The sequence below is a fragment of the Sus scrofa genome, chromosome 6 (genome assembly GCF_054392235.1).
Source record: "Sus scrofa isolate SSC_HxYL_T2T_F1_AM1 chromosome 6, Sscrofa_HxYL_maternal_Yorkshire_Landrace_v2.0, whole genome shotgun sequence".
In the NCBI taxonomy this organism is placed as follows: Eukaryota; Metazoa; Chordata; class Mammalia; order Artiodactyla; family Suidae; genus Sus; species Sus scrofa.
Window position 1 is genome coordinate 104,828,929 of NC_139388.1, and position 14,390 is coordinate 104,843,318.

At 41.7% G+C, this 14,390-nt stretch overlaps 1 protein-coding gene and 1 long non-coding RNA gene across 6 annotated transcripts in view; one reads left to right on the plus strand and one right to left on the minus strand.

Annotated features, from left to right (window-relative positions):
- Positions 1-14,390, plus strand: part of LAMA1 (laminin subunit alpha 1) — a 136,173-nt gene that overhangs the window by 14,000 nt on the left and 107,783 nt on the right. For all 4 annotated transcript variants that reach the window (XM_021096069.2, XM_084964184.1, XM_084964183.1 and 1 more), the window contains exons 2-3: positions 9,988-10,158; positions 10,364-10,476. In XM_021096069.2, coding sequence (XP_020951728.2) covers positions 9,988-10,158; positions 10,364-10,476 — 284 coding nt within the window. The remainder of the gene's footprint in view (positions 1-9,987; positions 10,159-10,363; positions 10,477-14,390) is intronic.
- On the minus strand, positions 670-12,596 carry LOC110261169 (uncharacterized). 2 transcript variants are annotated; one of them, XR_014807618.1, is made up of 4 exons: positions 11,827-11,890; positions 11,030-11,115; positions 9,940-10,045; positions 670-1,028 (listed from the first exon to the last, which is right to left on the minus strand). It is a non-coding gene; the product is annotated as an uncharacterized LOC110261169 (long non-coding RNA). The 2 variants fall into 2 exon arrangements; XR_014807617.1 differs by lacking the exons at positions 670-1,028; positions 11,827-11,890 and adding an exon at positions 12,457-12,596 and having other exon boundaries at positions 9,910-10,045.

Here is a 14,390-nt window from a genome sequence, read left to right on the forward strand (position 1 = left end):
AAATTTCTCCTGATCATCCCACGTGAGGAAAAAATCAAGAGTGTTAAATGCCAAACCCGCAGGAGCTGAGATTTGACTTCTATCTTAATGTCCTGTGGGATCTTTCTCTCTCTAGCCAACCTTTGTTTCCCACTGTGCTGGAAAGGACCTTAAAATCTCTAGTATATTTTAAAGTTTTTCTTTTAATAGCAAGCCAAGAATTTGCTTTTGGGGAGAAGGCCGGGGTGTTAGCCTGTGTGTCTCAGACTCCAGACCGGGGCGGGGGTGGGGTGGGGGTGGGGGGACTCACATCACCTTTATTTGCAAGGAGTCCCAAATGGTAGATTCGTGACATAAAATAACGAACTGGTAAATTTTGCCTCATTCTCACTGGAAACAGAAGTCCGGGTTAACATCAAACCGGCAAAACATTCGTATATTTCAACTTGAGTTTCTGTGTTTTATTGTTTAAACATTCTGAGAATACTGTTATTTGATGCACAAATAAGATCATTTAGTACCAATTGAAATGATTTTAATTTATAGTAAATAACATGCAGTAGAATGTCTTTAAATGGTGTGGTCCTGGTTGGCAAAATGTTAGTCGTGGGTTTCTTTTGGGGGAAGAGTCAGAAGAATAAAGAACCATTTACTATAAGGAGCCACTGTCAATTGCTAATCACTCAGACGTAAAAGTGAGAAAACAGTTTTATTTATGCTTATTTTTCGAATACACTGATTTCATAACAGACTATATTTGTGTTTTGTGGTTTTTTTTTTTTTTTGGTGTGTCTTTTTTAAGGCTGCACTCGTGGCATATAGAAGTTCCCAGGCTAGGGGCTGAATTGGAGCTGTAGCTATCAGCCTACACCACAGCCACAGCAACGGAGGATCTGAGCCACATCTGAGACCTACATCACAGCTCATGGCAATGCCGGATCCTTAACCCACTGAGCCGGGCCAGGGATTGAACCTGTGTCCTCATGGATGCTAGTCGGATTTGTTTCCTCTGAGCCATGACCAGGAACTCTCCAGATAGGTATTGTTTTCTGGGAAAGAAAAAAAAATTGAGTTAAGATGAATTTTGCCCCAGCTTGTGAAGAGCCACCTGAACATATCTTAGGGGTTGGGATGTGATTACTGTAAATAATTTCAGTTTAAGCTTTCCTCTGTTTTTCCCCCTCTGCTTTCAAGTATGGTCCTAAGTATTCACAGAGAATGTGTCCCTAAAAACATACTCAGGTGCCAAATGTGGGGAATGAGATGATAACTTGCATCTCAGGAGGGTGATTGTGTCCCGTGGGAAAGAGGGGGTGTTTTCACTGGTTTTCTCAAGGCATCCTGTCTTCTGATCCTGCCACCTGGATGACATTGAGGACTCATCTTCCACTGAAGGCCCCTTGGCTGGAGACAGCCGCTGCTCCAGGCCACCGCTCAGGTCACTTAGGACTTCGCCTGAGCAGGACATTCACTCCTGTCATTGTCTGAGCCCCTCTCATTCACGTCATAGTCCACCCAGATCAAACAGCTGGGGACCTCCCGGCTGCCTTTGTCCAGGGAGGGGTGAGGTACCTGGCAGAGGAGGTGGGGACAGAGTCACTGATATCCTGAGCTCTGGCTCCTAGCACTTTGCCCAAACTCCTTCCTGGCCTGGGTTCTTGATCTTTTGGTGCCAGTGGACCCCTTCAACAAAGCTCACAGACCTATTCTCAGCATGTTTTTAAATGCATTAGAAATAGGTTATGAAGAAAACCAAATATATTACACTATAATGCTACTCCTGCATGGCTGGTCCCTTCTCATTTTTGAGGCAGCTGCTCAAACATCACCTCCTCAGAGATGGCTTCCCGTCAGCTTGCAGAACAATGACAGGGGAAGATGGTGGTTTGCAAAAATGCATTTAACTCACAAGGATCCAACTACACAGTGTGGCAGAAAGAATAGTAAGAGAGAAAAAGAGAAGAAGGGAGGGAGGGAGAGGCTGGGAGGGAAGGGAGGGCTGAGTTGGGGGAGCTGTCTGGTCCAGCCTCCCGTGCAGGGAGCCCCTCCCTTGGAGGAGCTGGAGGTGAGCTCGGGCTCCCTGACTCCTCCCACCTCTTTCAGGATCCACAGCCCGCTGGGCCGTGTGGCTCTTCTCTTTAGAGGTAGATCCTTGTCATCCTTGGTGGCTCTTAAATGTAAACCAACCACTTCATCTAAAATTTAATCAGGGACACAGAGATTTAAATATATGACAATATAACCATGAAAGTCTAGCTCTGTTGGAGAAAATTTTTATTAGTGATATCCACTGTTAATATGAAAATAATGCTAGCAATTATTTGTTGAGCTCTTTATACATTGTATTTGGCCCTTTAGCCACATCATCTCATTTAATGCTCAAAAATTTCAGGCATTATGTTTCTCATTACACAGACAAAGGTGAAGCCCTTAGTGGACAACTGGTAGACCCGGAATTCAAACTGAGGGCTTTCTATCTCAGAATCTTTTTCTTTCTTTCTTTCTTCTTTTCTTTTTTTGTCTTTTTAGGGTCGAACCTGTGGCATGTGGAGGTTCGCAGGCTAGGGGATGAATCAGAGCTGTAGCTTCTGGCATACACCACAGCAATGCGGGATCTGAGCCATGTCTGTGACCTACACCACAGTTCATGGCAATGCTGGATCCTTAACCCACTGATCGAGGCCAGGGATCAAACCTGCATCCTCATGGATACTGGTCAGATTTGGTTTCCACTGAACCACGACGGGAACTCCTGTCTCAGAATCTTGTGCTCTTACTTCTTACCCGAAGCCTCTCTTAAACAGACACTAGTGATGCTATTAGAGTTGATGCAAAGCATGTGGCTAGAATGGATGGTTCCATTTTAAGCCAGATTCCTCCAGGTTATATACTAATAAGGCCACATGAAACAGGACTTACTGTTTTGAAAGAATTTCACGAGATGTAGATGCATGCCCTTGCTGGTGTTACAACACAAAATTCGACTGAGGAAATTTTCAAGATTTTAGTAGCTTTATTCAGTGATTCATGCATAGGGCAGCATCCCATCAGGCAGATAGAAAGGAGCGCTGAAGAGCTGCACAAAAGGAAGACTTACAAGTACGAGGGAACGGGAACAAGGAACAATGCTGGGACAAAGGACAGATTGATTATTGCAAGGTCGCTTTCCTTGTTGGGGATGGGAGGGGCCTATCTGACAGATTACCCAATTGATGCTGATCAGGAGATGCTAAATTTAAAATTTCTTTTCTGAGAGCCGACAAAAACTGTAGTTAAGACTTGGTTTGCAGAGTTCCCGTCGTGGCTCAGTGGTTAATGAATACGACTAGGAACCTCTAGGTTGCGGGTTTGATCCCTGGCCTTGCTTAGTGGGTTAAGGATCCGGCATTGCCGTGAGCCGTGGTGTAGGTTGCAGACGTGGCTCGGATCCCGCATTGCTGTGGCATAGGCCGATGGCTACAGCTCCAATTAGACCCCTAGCCTGGAAACCTCCATTTGCCACGGGAGCAGCCCTAGAAAAGGCAAAAAGACAAAAAAAAAAAAATTATAACAATAAGACTTGGTTTGCTGATGAGGGGCTTGGCATAGGCAAGTCCATTTGGGGCTGGTTGTCTTGCTTTTCACTCTGGGGAGTAGGCAAGAGTCAAGGAATTTTTATGATCATTAAATGTGATTATGTGGCTAAAGGGCCAGATACAACATATAAAGGCCGGGGGTGGGAAGCAAGGCTAACTTCTGAGGCTTGGCTTATGATCAAGTTTGTACGAAACATCATTTGTCTCTCTTCTACTCCTCTTTGGAAGAAAGAGGAAAGATCTGGGCTCAGCTTGAAGGATGAGTTGGGCATGAGTGCATATGTAAAAGGTGCAGAGAGGGGAGCTCTTCAGGGGTTTCAGACCTGCTCTCCTCCAGCACAATGCCCTCGGGTATCTGGGTTTTGCCTAACTGAATAACCTCTTCCAGATTCTCTCCTCTGATCTATTCACAGTATTGCTGGATTTTTAGTATTTTACTTATCAGAATCTGTGAGCAGATGTGTCTCTCCCTCCAGATTGTGAGGGTCTCAGGGTCAAAAACTGCCCAACTTATTTATTTTGCTGTTCTAGGGAGGTGCCAGGTCTAGTACCTTGTACCTAAGAAATTCTCATTATAAATTTATTAGACTTAAACAGTTTCACTTGCTTTTTCTGATTCATATGCATAGGTTACTAAATATGAATTCACACATCCTTCTAAAATTCATGTCATTAGCACATGACATGAACTAATGTTTTTAATGAGATATTCTCTGATTGCAATCCTTGGATAGTATTGTCCTGGAATAGTATTAAATGCTTCCAGGATTTTTCACTGAATAATGCCGAATAATATTTCACTGAATAAGACTTCACAAACATTTGTAACTGTTTTTGGCACTGTTTTTATTGTTCAATTAGGCAGCTATTGTGTTTCAAAGAGTGTGCTGGCAAACAGAATAGCTTACTTCTTTTTTTTTTCATTTTTAAAAAAGTTTTATTGAAGCACAGTTGATTTACAAGGTTGTGATAATTTCTGCTGTGCAACAAAGTGATTTAGTTATACATGTACACACGTCCTTTTTTTTTTTTTTTCAGATTCTTTTCCCACATAGCTTATCACAGAATATTGGGTAGAGTTCCTTGTGCTATACACAGGACCCTGTTGGCCAATCATTCAATGTACCCAGTGTGCACATGCCAATCCCAAATCCCCAGTCCTCCCCACCCCCTACCTGTCCCCTTTGGTAATCATAACTTTTTCAAAGTCTGTGAGTCTGTTTCTGTTCCACAAATACTTTCATTTGTATCCTTCATTTATTTTATTTATTTATTTTATTATTATTATTATTATTATTATTTGCTTTTTAGGGCCACAACCACAGCATATGGAGGTTCCCAGGCTAGGGGTCCAGTCAGAGATGTAGCTGCCGGCCTACACCATGGCTCACAGCAATGCCAGATCCTTAACCCACTGAGTGAGGCCAGGGATCAGACCCGATATCTCATGGTTCCCAGTCGGATTTGTTTCTGCTGTGCCACAATGGGAACTCCTGTATTCTTTTTTTAGATTCCACATATAAGTGATAGCACATGATGTTTGTCCTTCAGGGCAGTTTATATCTAATGCCAACCTTCTCTTATCAATATATAGATGTTTATGTGGCTAAATGGGTGACGGTACAGGAATGAGAGCTGGATATCTGAAGAACAAATTGGATTTGAATCTTTAAAAAAAAAAATCACACATTTCTCAACTCAGAAACTTAATTTCCAGTTTTTCCAGTTTTCTCCATAGATTGAATAAGTCGCTTTGACAATTTTTCCAAACAAAACCCCCAACACAAGAAGCCCCTTTCTTTATTCAATAATATGAAATTTTCACAATCTTTTATTTCATGTTGGGAAAAAAAAATGATCTGAACACATTTTCCCAGATCCTTTAACTTAGAATTGCAAATCATTTTCTTTTCAGAATATCACAATGACTCTGAGTAGGGATTAGGCAAATGTCACATTTTCTAGAACCCCAACATGTTTTTTTTTTCCCCCCCAAAAAAGAAAAAACACTCTTTAGAAAAAAACTCATACTTCTCTTATATACAAAATGCCTTCAGGCCACAAACCCTTGGGCTCAAATCATTTGAGAAATATTGATAAGTTGTCGCGGTGAGCCTTGGGTCTTGGGGCTTGTTAGCATACTAGATACAATATTTTAAGTGAATTTTTTTTTTTTTTCCCCTGGGGAAAACCCCAGAGATCTCTCAAAAGGAATTATTCTGCTATGGGAAGTCTCTCAGCTGCAAACTGTGCTGCTCGCATATAGTAGCTTTGTTTGTCCTCAGCTTCATGGCAAATGTCATTTAATAGTCATAAGGGAGTTTCCAGCAGATGAAAGTGGTCCTGAAATGCATTTGGGAAGGCCCAGTGGACCGAGACTGTGAAGAAAGGGGATTTAAAAAAAAAAAAGAAACTATTGGTGAGTGAGAAGGAATTTATTTCATGCTCAAATGAGTTCAGAGCAATGAAGTCTTTAGCTATTGGTTAAATACAGGGATGGAAAAATGATTCCATTGTGTGTCCTGAATGGGGAAAGAGGTTCATATCACAGCAACACCAGCTAAAGTCAATAATGTCTTTCGGAGTTACTGTCGTGGCTCAGTGGAAATGAATCTGACTAGCATCCATGAGGACTTGGGTTTGAGCCCTGGCCTCGATCAGTGGGTTAAGGATCCGGGGTTGCTGTGAGCTGTGGTGTGGGTCGCAGACCAGGCTGTGGTGTAGGCCAGCAGCTACAGCTCCGATTTGACCCCTAGCCTGGGAACTTCCATATGCTGTGAGTTCGTCCCTAAAAAGACAAAAAAAAAAAAATTATATATATATATATATATATATATATATATATATATATAGTCTCTCAACAAAAACCTACCATTGTCTCATTATCTCGTATACGAAGGGCATGGCTCAATGATGGGAAACCGTGTCACCTAGGCCTGTTGTCCTTGTTCCTCGTTCCACCTTTGCTTTTTATGCGTGAGATCAAACTTTTGTTCCTGGCAGGTGTGTGATCCCACCACCCTTTCGCATCCTCTGATTCCCTATTTCTTCTCCTGCCTGAAGCTCCCGTTCGTTGCCCTTTGTCGGAAATAGTGCAGTGGCCTTTGAAATGATTCCGCACCCCGAGGAATTTTTGAAAATTCTTTTTCAGACCTGCTTCCTCGGGTACCTCTTTCCAGCTTTCTTTCATCTTTTAGCAGATGTGGTGCTAGGCAACCGAGAATAATAATGACTCTGTAACTGTGACGTGAGAGCAGATGTAATAGGTAAGGGATCAGTGTTAGGAAATGGGTTTTTCCTTTGCACATGAGCTTATGTGAGAGGAAAGACTTCGTGAAAGGCAATGGGTATATATATTTGACATTAATTAGCTCGAGGTGTTTCTACGTAGCCATGCTAATGACGGAATTTGTCTTTTTTTTTTTTTTTTTTTAATTGAAAGTCTCTTGAGAATACCAGCAAGGCGAGGAAGTGGGGAAGTTCTTTAAAATCTGTCTAGTGAAAGAACTATGTGATATGGATTGCTACAATTGGGACATTATTCATCAAAATTATGCTATATGGATGCTCACAAGGTTTAGGCTTCTTTTTCTCAGTGACTCAGAGCCTAGGCTCCTGACCTCCGCCCCCTCCATCCCTGCCCCCTCCACCCTACCCCCCCCACAAGGCCCTTGCAGGTCAGGATGGGGGGAGCTCTGGGCAGGAAGTGGGCATTTCTCTTGATGTCCAGCAGCCGAAGGGGGAGAAAAAAAGAGAAAGTGGGAACATTTTGAAAGTTAACCAGTAAGGTATTTGCTGATAGAGAAATGCATTGTTAAATTAGTTCCTGTGACCTTTTTCCTTCTCCTCGCTTGGCTAATCAGTCTGTGGGAAGGGAAATGGATAAAGTTGATTGTACTATAAATCTAAATGCATATACGTGAGCCGAGCCAGAAAAACACAGGGTCAACTATTTGGATGTAACACCCCGGTTTACAGCCATATCGTATTTTAAATCATTAGCTCATAAGATACATTCGAACCGGATTACTAGACTATTATGATCATAAAGATGGAGAAAATTAATATTTACCTCAGTGCCACAGAGAGTAAGTATCAGCTCACTCTCCCATGTAAGTACCACTCCCAAGAATTACATGTCACTTCATGAACTAGACTGTTGCATAACAGGTAAGTATCTATCTACTGGTGGATAAAGATAATGATTTGGGGAACTGCACAATTGACCATAGACATGCATCTGTTTTTCCATAAAGTCTATTTAATTAAAAAAGAAATCTCTTTACACAGATATGATAAAAATGACCAACTTTAAGTTAAAAATGAAAAAATATATATATACTAAACCTAGAATATGATGTGAGTCTGTGTTTCAAAATTAAGAGTAATAGTCTAGAATACAATATGCGATAACTGTTTTCTATTGAGAGCCTAAGGGTCTATTGGTTTGAATAGTGTCATTAGGATAGAATACTAATAGGATAGAATATTAATAGGTAGCTACTATTAAATGTGGAAAGTCTTTGGAAGACTACAAAGTAAGTCATATTTTTAATAGATGCCTGTTGAGTTTTTTTTTAATATAACAACTATTCTAAAAATAATCACTTTGGGGAGTTCTCCAATGGTGTAGTGGGTTAAGGATCCCAAATTGTCATTGCTGTGGCTTGATTGCTGCTGTGGTATGGGTTTGATCCTGGGCCCTGGAACTTCTGCATGCTGTGGGCACAGCCAAAATTTTTTTTATTTTATAATTTAATTATTCAAATATTTATAATAGAAACAGCCCTTGAAACTATTAAGCAGTACCTAAAAAATAAAAATTAAAGACATGAATTCCTTCTAGGCTACTAAAATTACATTGTGCTTTTTTAATTTCACTGGAAAAGATGTATTTCAGACATAATATTGACTCTATGTTTATTTTAAAGAAAAGTTGATCTTCTGTGATCTTTGAATCGAGTTCTGGTAAATTAGAGGAACCCTGCTTAGCTGGGACCCTTCCTCCCAACACTCAGTTCACAACATCCATTCATGCAGAAAACCCTTCTGCATTGTGTGCATCATCCTTTCTAGAATTTTATAGACTTTTCACTGCTATTATCCTCTTTTACCAAGATAAAGTCAAACCTCTAAAGAACCTACGAGAGTTATTGTTCTCCCTCTCATCCAAAAATTGCTTTCTGAAGAGTTTGGACCAGCTGCTTAAAGATAAAAATCGCTGGAGACAAAGAGACTATAGAAAGGCAAAGATTAATACTGGGTTGAAGAGAATTTGGAAAATGGGATCTTTGTGTTCTGAAGTTTTATTCACCAAGGAAAACAGACAATAAGGAAAGCAAAGAGAAAGAAAAAAATTCTAGATAAGCAGGAAAGACCTGGTGGGTACTAGCAGAGGCACCTGGAACAGGTAGGCACAGGAAGGATACGCTCCTTGAAAGGTGTGTGAATTTCATTGGCACATATGTACTTAGGATCCTCTAAACTTTGTCTTAAAATGTATTTCCTCAAAAATTCTATTATGGAAAATTTCCATCAGGAACGTGGGAAGAATTGTACAGTGAACATCTAGGCCCCTCACTAGATTCTGCAATGAACATGTACTCTGCTCTCTTCCTCACCTGTCTTTCCGCATGCCCGTCTCTACCTGTCAATCCAGCTTCTTGTTTGATGCATTTCCAAGGGAGTTAAAGACCTAAGTACACTTGGCTCCTAAACTGTTCAGCATTTACATCAATATTTTATGACCCTTTTATAATTTTCTGAGGTCAGATCTACATGGAGTGGAACACACACATCTACCCAAACTTTATGCATTCTGTGATTTTCCACACCTGCATGTGCCTGTGAATCCAAAGCTTTATCAAGACCTAGAACAGTGCCCAACCCCTGAAAGGCCCTTCATGTTCCTTCACAGTCAGTCCCCACCCCATGCAGCTGCTGTTCACGGTTCTTCCTGTAGATGAGTTTTGCTGGTCCTAGAATTCATGTGAAATGAAACTCACATAGACTGCTTTTCTGTAGGCTCCCTCTACTCAGCATGTGGACTTACCGTCTCTCTTTTTTTTTCATTGAAGTATAGTTGATTTACAGTATTTCAGGTGTATAGCAAAGTGATTCACTTATATATACATACACACACACATATATACACACACACATACATACCTATATGTATATTCTTTTTCAGATTCTTTTCCATTATAGGTTATTATAAGATATTGAGTAGAGTTCTATATAGTGGGTCCTTGTTGTTTATCTCTTTTATATATAGTAGTGTGTATCCGTTACTCCCAAACTCTTGATTTATTCCTCCATTTCCCCTTTGGTAACCCTAAGCTATCTCTTTCTGATTCATCTGGGAAATAAGAAGAAGAAATCTGACCTTTAAGTTTCAAGTGGCTGAGCTGATCTGGTGACTTCTGACTTTCAGGGCTGTTCCCTGCCATTCTCAACCTTGCCAGCAATGCTCACATCAGCACCAATGCCACCTGCGGGGAGAAGGGGCCAGAGACCTTCTGCAAGCTGGTGGAGCACGTACCTGGGCGGGCCACGCGCAACGCCCAGTGCCGGGTCTGCGACGGCCACAGCCCCAACCTCAAAGGCAAGTGCTCCCCCCACCCCCCACTTTTCGGAAGCCACTGTGGGAATGTACACCCTCTGAAACGATTCCTGGAAAATTGTTAGGAAGCCATAACCCTGTGTTCTCCTCACTGCTATTCATTTCATTACAGTTTAGAAGTTTAAAAAAAAAAAAAACAACTTAAAGCAGAAGCTAAGAGGATTGCGTTTTTGTTTTCTTTCAACAGAGCGCCATCCAATATCAAATGCAATCGATGGCACCAATAACTGGTGGCAAAGTCCCAGTATTCAGAACGGAAGAGAATACCACTGGGTCACGATCACTCTGGACCTGAGACAGGTGAGTGAGGCCAGAACCACTGCAGGATGCCTGTGGGCTGCTAAGTTGCAGTCTCTTGAGCTTCAGGAAATCTGCTTGTTTCTTAAAATGTTTACTTTCTCATCTCACTGTTTTTCCACCTGGTGAATTTAAGTGATACATGGAAGTTGTGTATGGTACCGTTTCGTGTCACGTTTGTCGCACCCAGGCATCCTTGGGAAGATGAGTGGAATTGTTTCCACGTGGTTTGATGTTCTTAGAAGCTGTGGTCACGCATCTGTCCAGGACACCATGTCAGGCAGTACCCAGGTGTCCACACACACAACTGCGGGTGGGGTGGGGGCACAAGAAACCTGCATTCCCTGCCTTTCAAGGTTATTATCGTGCTGTTATCACTGTGCAGTTATAGCAAAAAGGCTCTACATAAACAATAAATTTTGGAAACAAAAGGAGATAGTGTTAAACCACTCGACCTTGCTCCATCCCCTCCTGCGGTCTTGGAGGGGCCTGTGTAGCTGGGTTGTCCCAGCATGTGAGCAAGCTTTCAGCACGAGCTGGGAAAGGCAGGGCTTACCTGGCTCAGACCCCACTTTCTTTGCTTCAAGACCATGTAGGAGAATGAAGAGAAACAAGAGATGGGTCCTGGTTCCCCCAACCTGTCTGGAAAAGGGCAGCAAAAGGAAAGAAATCTGAGTAGAAGGAATGAAAAACAGAGATAGCAGCTATTGTCTTTTTTTTTTTTTTTTGCTTTTTAGGGCCATAGCAGTGGCACATGAGGGTCCCCAGGCTAGGGGGTCTAATCAGAGCTACAGCTGCCGGCCTACACCACAGCCACAGCAACGCAGGATCCAAGCTGTGTCTACGACCTACACCACAGCTCATGGCAATGTCGGATCCCTGACCCACGAACCCTCAACCTCATGGTTCCTAGTCAGATTCGTTTCTGCCGAGCCACAACGGGAACTCCTTTTAATTAATTAATTAATTTTACTGTCAAATTTCTGATTTCAGCTTTCCAGAAAATCTGTCTTGTGACGTTCTTGTGTTCATTCCATTTCTCTCGGATTTGAACGCATCAATATCGTGTGAAGTATTGGTTAAAAGAGAGAGGTAGTTTAAGTGTGCACTGTAAGGTTGAAGTAGGAATCTTGGAGATTTAATGATAAATAATCACAATTCTTTGAATAAAAGAATTTAAAGCGACCTTTAAAAATATGCAGGATTTTAAGTTGAAAACAAGACAACGCTGTGTGTCTTCATGTAATAGGAACTTTTGATCTCTAATCGTGACAGTGATGAAAGTGGTAAAATGTGAAGCTCAGGAGACCTTTTCCAAGCTTAGGTTCATAGTATCATTAAGTAAAATTATACCTCCAGGCATTTTCAGCCACACCTCCTGAATTTATATGTCACGCCTTCATATTTTCAAATCCACCTAAAGGAAAAGAGAAAAAACCCCTTTTGCCCTGGCTCTTGTTTTGTTTTTTCCTTTCTTTTTTGGCTGCACTCACGGCATCTGGAAGTTCCTAGGATTGAACCCACGCTGCCTCAGAGACAACACTGGATTCCTAACCTGCTGCACTACAGTGGGAACTCCTGCCCTGGAGTTTTCGTTTTTGTTTCGATGTAAGGATGCTTCTGAAGGAGATGTTGGTTTTCTCATCACCTTGTCAACGTATTGTCCTTCTTTAAGGGAAAAAGTACATTTTCATCATTAGAAATGTGGTCCTGGGGGTTCCCATTGTGGCACAGTGGTTAACGCATCTGACTAGGAACAATGAGGTTGGGTTAAGGATCCAGCGTTACTGTGAGCTGTGGTGTAGGTCCAAGATATGGCTTGGATCCCACATTGCTGTGGCTGTGGTGTAGGCCGGCAGCTACAGCTCCCATTAGACCCCTAGCCTGGGAACTTCCATATGTTATGGGTGCGGCCCTAGAAAAAGACAAAAAAAAAAAAAAAAAAAAAAAAAAAAAGAAAGAAAGAAAGAAACGTGGTCCTACCTGAGCCTGTCCAAACTGATAGCTGGACATTTTATGCAGAGACTTCAAATCTGTGTTTGATTGTTGTTTATCTTGCATCTTGTAATCCTGACTTTTCCAAACAGGATAGCTTTTGCTGTAAATTGGACTGAGTCAGCCTGAGGAATTCCAAGGCCTCAGTTTTAGGTCTTTCAGGCATAATCAAACACAGGCACAAACACAGAGTTTTAGCCAATTTCTTGTGTTTTTAGATAAGTTTCTAAATTAAGATGACTTTAAATAACAAAATACTCAGAATTTTCTTTACCTTTTGCACAATGGAAATTTTCTACTGTGATTTCAGTTTAAAAAAAAGTGAAATAGGGTCACATCTAAGCAAACTTTTTTCAGATGTATTTATTTATGGAGCCTTTTTGTTATGAAAAGTACATATACCTATCCCAGAGATTCAGGGATTTTTTAAACATTTGCCACCTTTGTTTCATCTTGCAAAGCCTTTCTAGGTGAATTGTAGTCATGGTGACATTGTACCAATACAGTATTTTTTGTATCTTCAGAAAATAGGGCATTTGTTCTAAATAGGCACCATGCCATTAGCTGACAAAACCAACAGTAATTTCCCAGTAACACTTTCTCCATCCATGTCCAGAGGTCCCAATTTAGCCAGCAATGCCTTTTATAGCTTTTCTTTTTCTTTTTCAACCTGGGATCAATAATGAACACTCATTGCATTTGATGACTGCGCTTTTTAAATCTCTTCTCATTTGAATTGTCCTCTACTTACTGCTTTTAAAATGATATTCCATTTAAAAATATATATATATTTTGGGAGTTCCCATTGTGGCACAGTGGAAATGAATCTGACTAGTGATTATTGGGTTTCGGGTTCCATCCCTGGCCTCGCTCAGTGGGTTAAGGATCTGTGTTGCCGTAAGCTATGGTGTAGGTCACAGACTTGACTTGGATCTGGCATTGCTGTGGCTGTGACATAGGCCAGCGGCTATAGTTCCAATTCGATCCCTAGCCTGGAAAAATCCATGTGCCATGGGTGTGTCCCTAAAAAAAGCAAAAAAAAAAAAAAAAAAAAAGTCGAAGCATTTTTTTGTTTGTTTTAGTTTGACTACCTTTGATTTCTTTGAGGTTTATTTTATCTATTTATTTTCTGTTTTGGCTGCCCCAAGGAGTACGGAGTTCCCCTGGCCAGGGATCAGATCCAAGCCTCAGTTGCAACCTACACCTCAGCTGCAAAGCCGGTCCTTAACCCACTGTGTGGGGCAGAGGATCGAACCTGCATCCTGGGGCTGCAGAGACACAGCTGATATCTTTGTGCAACATTGGGAACTCCTGATATTCCACTTTTGAATAGCTGAGGCCGGTTGTCTTATAGAACATCCCATACTCTGGATTTGTCAGGTGGTGTCATCATGGTTTTGTTAACATGTTCCTTTACGCCCTCTATTTCCCATAAACTAAACTCAGCTCTGAAGACTTGATTACATTTCTGTTAGGTGTTTTTGGCCAGAACACCAGTGGTGATCCTGGCCGCTCTGTCGCATGGGGGGCTGGCCGTTCCATTAGGAATGAGGCTGTATTTGGATCCTGCTAAGGTATTGAAGGCCGGATCGCTCCCACACCGCATCGTGTGTCCTGGGTTGCACCGACACTCAGCTCTAGAATGTGGTCCCACCTTCTGATGACTTTTCTGTCATCCAAGTCTGTGTGTTTCCCTGTCAGGCCAGCCATTCACCAGCTGCCAGCTACTTTCTAGATGGTACCCCCGTGGGGTCTGCTGCTTCTTCTTCCTCTTCTTCTTCCTTCCCTGTTAACGATGATGGAAACTTGTCTTTTGCCTAAACATCGGCTGAGTTGAGGCCCTGGGTGAATGATCACACTGGGAATCAGTGCTTTATCTTCACACTCACCTTCTTCTTCCTTTTTTTTTTTTTTTTTGGCTC